The 2,376-nt window shown below is 40.1% G+C and overlaps 1 protein-coding gene across 1 annotated transcript in view; it reads right to left on the minus strand.

Annotated features, from left to right (window-relative positions):
* Positions 1-2,376, minus strand: part of plin5 (perilipin 5) — a 14,503-nt gene continuing 12,127 nt past the window's right edge. Inside the window, exon 8 of the mRNA XM_015370396.1 lies at positions 1-568. Within this exon, the coding sequence (XP_015225882.1) occupies positions 428-568 (141 nt within the window). The 3' untranslated portion in view covers positions 1-427. The remainder of the gene's footprint in view (positions 569-2,376) is intronic.

The raw sequence follows: 2,376 nt of genomic DNA on the forward strand, positions 1-2,376 counted from the left end.
TGTGTTTAAAATTTAATCAATATTTCTCAGTGACAGATCAATTACATGAAACATAATCATAAATGTTATTAACCCAACAACAAGTGAACTGTGCACTCAACTTCCCTACCATCCTGTTCCTGAATCCATTGTTGGAATGACTAGAATGTCAACAAAAGTACCATCTTAAAACGGATGTGTTCGTACTTGACAGAAAGAAAACAAAACAGTGCAAAAAAATCAGGAAAACCATCTTTCAGTGTTAAATGTAGTAAATACTGTGAGATCAATATAGTGTAATTTTTTTGTCAATTAAAAGCATGAAGATAATGATGGTATTAAATTAACCATATGGAGTGTTTCAACACAGACGTTTTAAAAAATATTTCCATATTCAAGAAACTTCTGTTAAAAGAAACAAAACTGTAAGCTCGCAAAATCTTTAGCTCTAGTTGTTTGGGCTAGTCTGCTCCATCATCACATCCTCCTGTTCGCTCTCAGTCTTCTGGGCGACAAATGGTCCCACTAGCCAATTGAGTGGCGTGTTGTGTAGCAAATACTCCATGACTCCGTCCAGTGAATGCTGAACCTAAAAAAAGGTTAAAAAAAAAAATGATAGCAATTCATTTACTATAATTATAGAATAATCCTGCAAAACAGAAAAAAATAGAATGTCATCAGAAAGTTAGTTTGTTTCAGCATTCATTTTAGTGGAAGTTATAATGTAATGACTCACACTTATTTTAGTTCCTGCCTTTTGGCCTAACCTTGACATTTATCTTAAGCAAACCAACCAAATCCTAACCTCTAAATGGACTAAATTTCAAAATGAGAGTTTGCCACATTAGGACCAGCGGTTGGTCCCATGTTGACCCTCTGTAGGTTAGCAAATATCCCAAGAAAAGGTACTAAATAAGTAACACGTGAAATGGGACAACAAACAAAATCATATTTTCAGAAAATCTGAACAGAGTGTATGTTACCGTATTTTCCGGACTATAGAGTGCACCTCACTATAAGCCGTGCCCAAAAAAGTTTTTGAAAAAACTGGAAACCTACATATATAAGCCACACCGAGCTTTAAGCTGCCGATATCTACTTAACTGTCTTCCACCAAACCTGTAGGGGGAGCTCTACATCTAGCCCCTGGAGTAGGGACGAAGAATAATGCTAGGTTTTTTTTTTTTTTTTCACCTTTGACTTCCTTCTCTGGCGGTTAGGAAAAATCCACAAAAAAGCTGCACCTTCTTATAAGCCGCATGGTTCGAAGCATTGGAAAAAGTAGCAGCTTATAATCTTGAACCGAACTACAGTTTTTGATGCTGCCAGTCCCATAAACACATACCTACAAAATGGATTGTTCAAACAAAACACATAATGGCTCTTGGAAAAGTATGGTTGTTATTAAATTACTAGTATCACATGTGCAACAATAGCATGCATAGTAAGGCAGCTGCATTACTAAATGTTTAAGGAAAGAAAATGAAGGACCGACATAATGATGTCGATGGGCTAGAAGTGGTCAACACTGAGACTAATCCAAGACAGTAGGTACAACTCCCTTGAATTTTTAGAACACTTCATACTTCTGTCAGCTGAAAAGCTTTAAGTAGCGGTTGACATTTTTTCCCCCCCCAATAGGACCTGGAGCTCTGCTTTGCCAAATATTCTAGAACTTGGCTCAAGAACCATGGTGAACAAGGCTTCAACACCATGCAGATTGCCCTGTGCTTAAACCCCAGATGAGTATTGTCAGGAGGACAATGGGGTACATCAGAGCAAACTAATCAGAAGGGCTGAAGCCTGCAAATACATTCATCTGGTTTTCCTAGACGTTCTGGGTTTGATTCCCGGCCCGGGGTCTTTCTGCACGGAGTTTGCATGTTCTCCCTAAGCATGCGTGGGTTCTCTGCGGGTACCCCAGCTTCCTCCCACAGTCCAAAAACATGAATGTTAGGTTAATTGGCTTCGCTAGATTCTCCTTAGGTGTGAGTGTGTGCGTGAATGGTTGTATGTCCTGTTTGTCTCTGTGTTGCCCTGCGATGGACTGGCGACCTGTCCAGGGTGTACCCTAGGGGTGTAAATAATAATCGTTTTGTATCGATGCATCGATCCAACAGCCGACGATCCGATGCATCGACACGTCCGCAAGAGAATCGATTTATGTTTTTTTTTTCCTCCAGTCTATTTTTTTCCATTTGCTTCTGGGCGTAATTCTCCCTCCCGTGCTGTGGTGGCGCTAATCCTATTTTGCCCTCCTACCTCACTTCCTGGTTATACTCTTACAGCAGTGTGTTGCAGTAAGCTTGACACAGACATTTTTAAATTATGCTCAATATTGAAGCGTGGTCTGTGCTACACACTGTGGGTCTAGATACGACCGAGGCGGCGAGGAAG

This window comes from Cyprinodon variegatus, unplaced genomic scaffold, assembly GCF_000732505.1.
Source record: "Cyprinodon variegatus isolate N-32 unplaced genomic scaffold, C_variegatus-1.0 Scaffold45, whole genome shotgun sequence".
Lineage (NCBI taxonomy): Eukaryota > Metazoa > Chordata > Actinopteri > Cyprinodontiformes > Cyprinodontidae > Cyprinodon > Cyprinodon variegatus.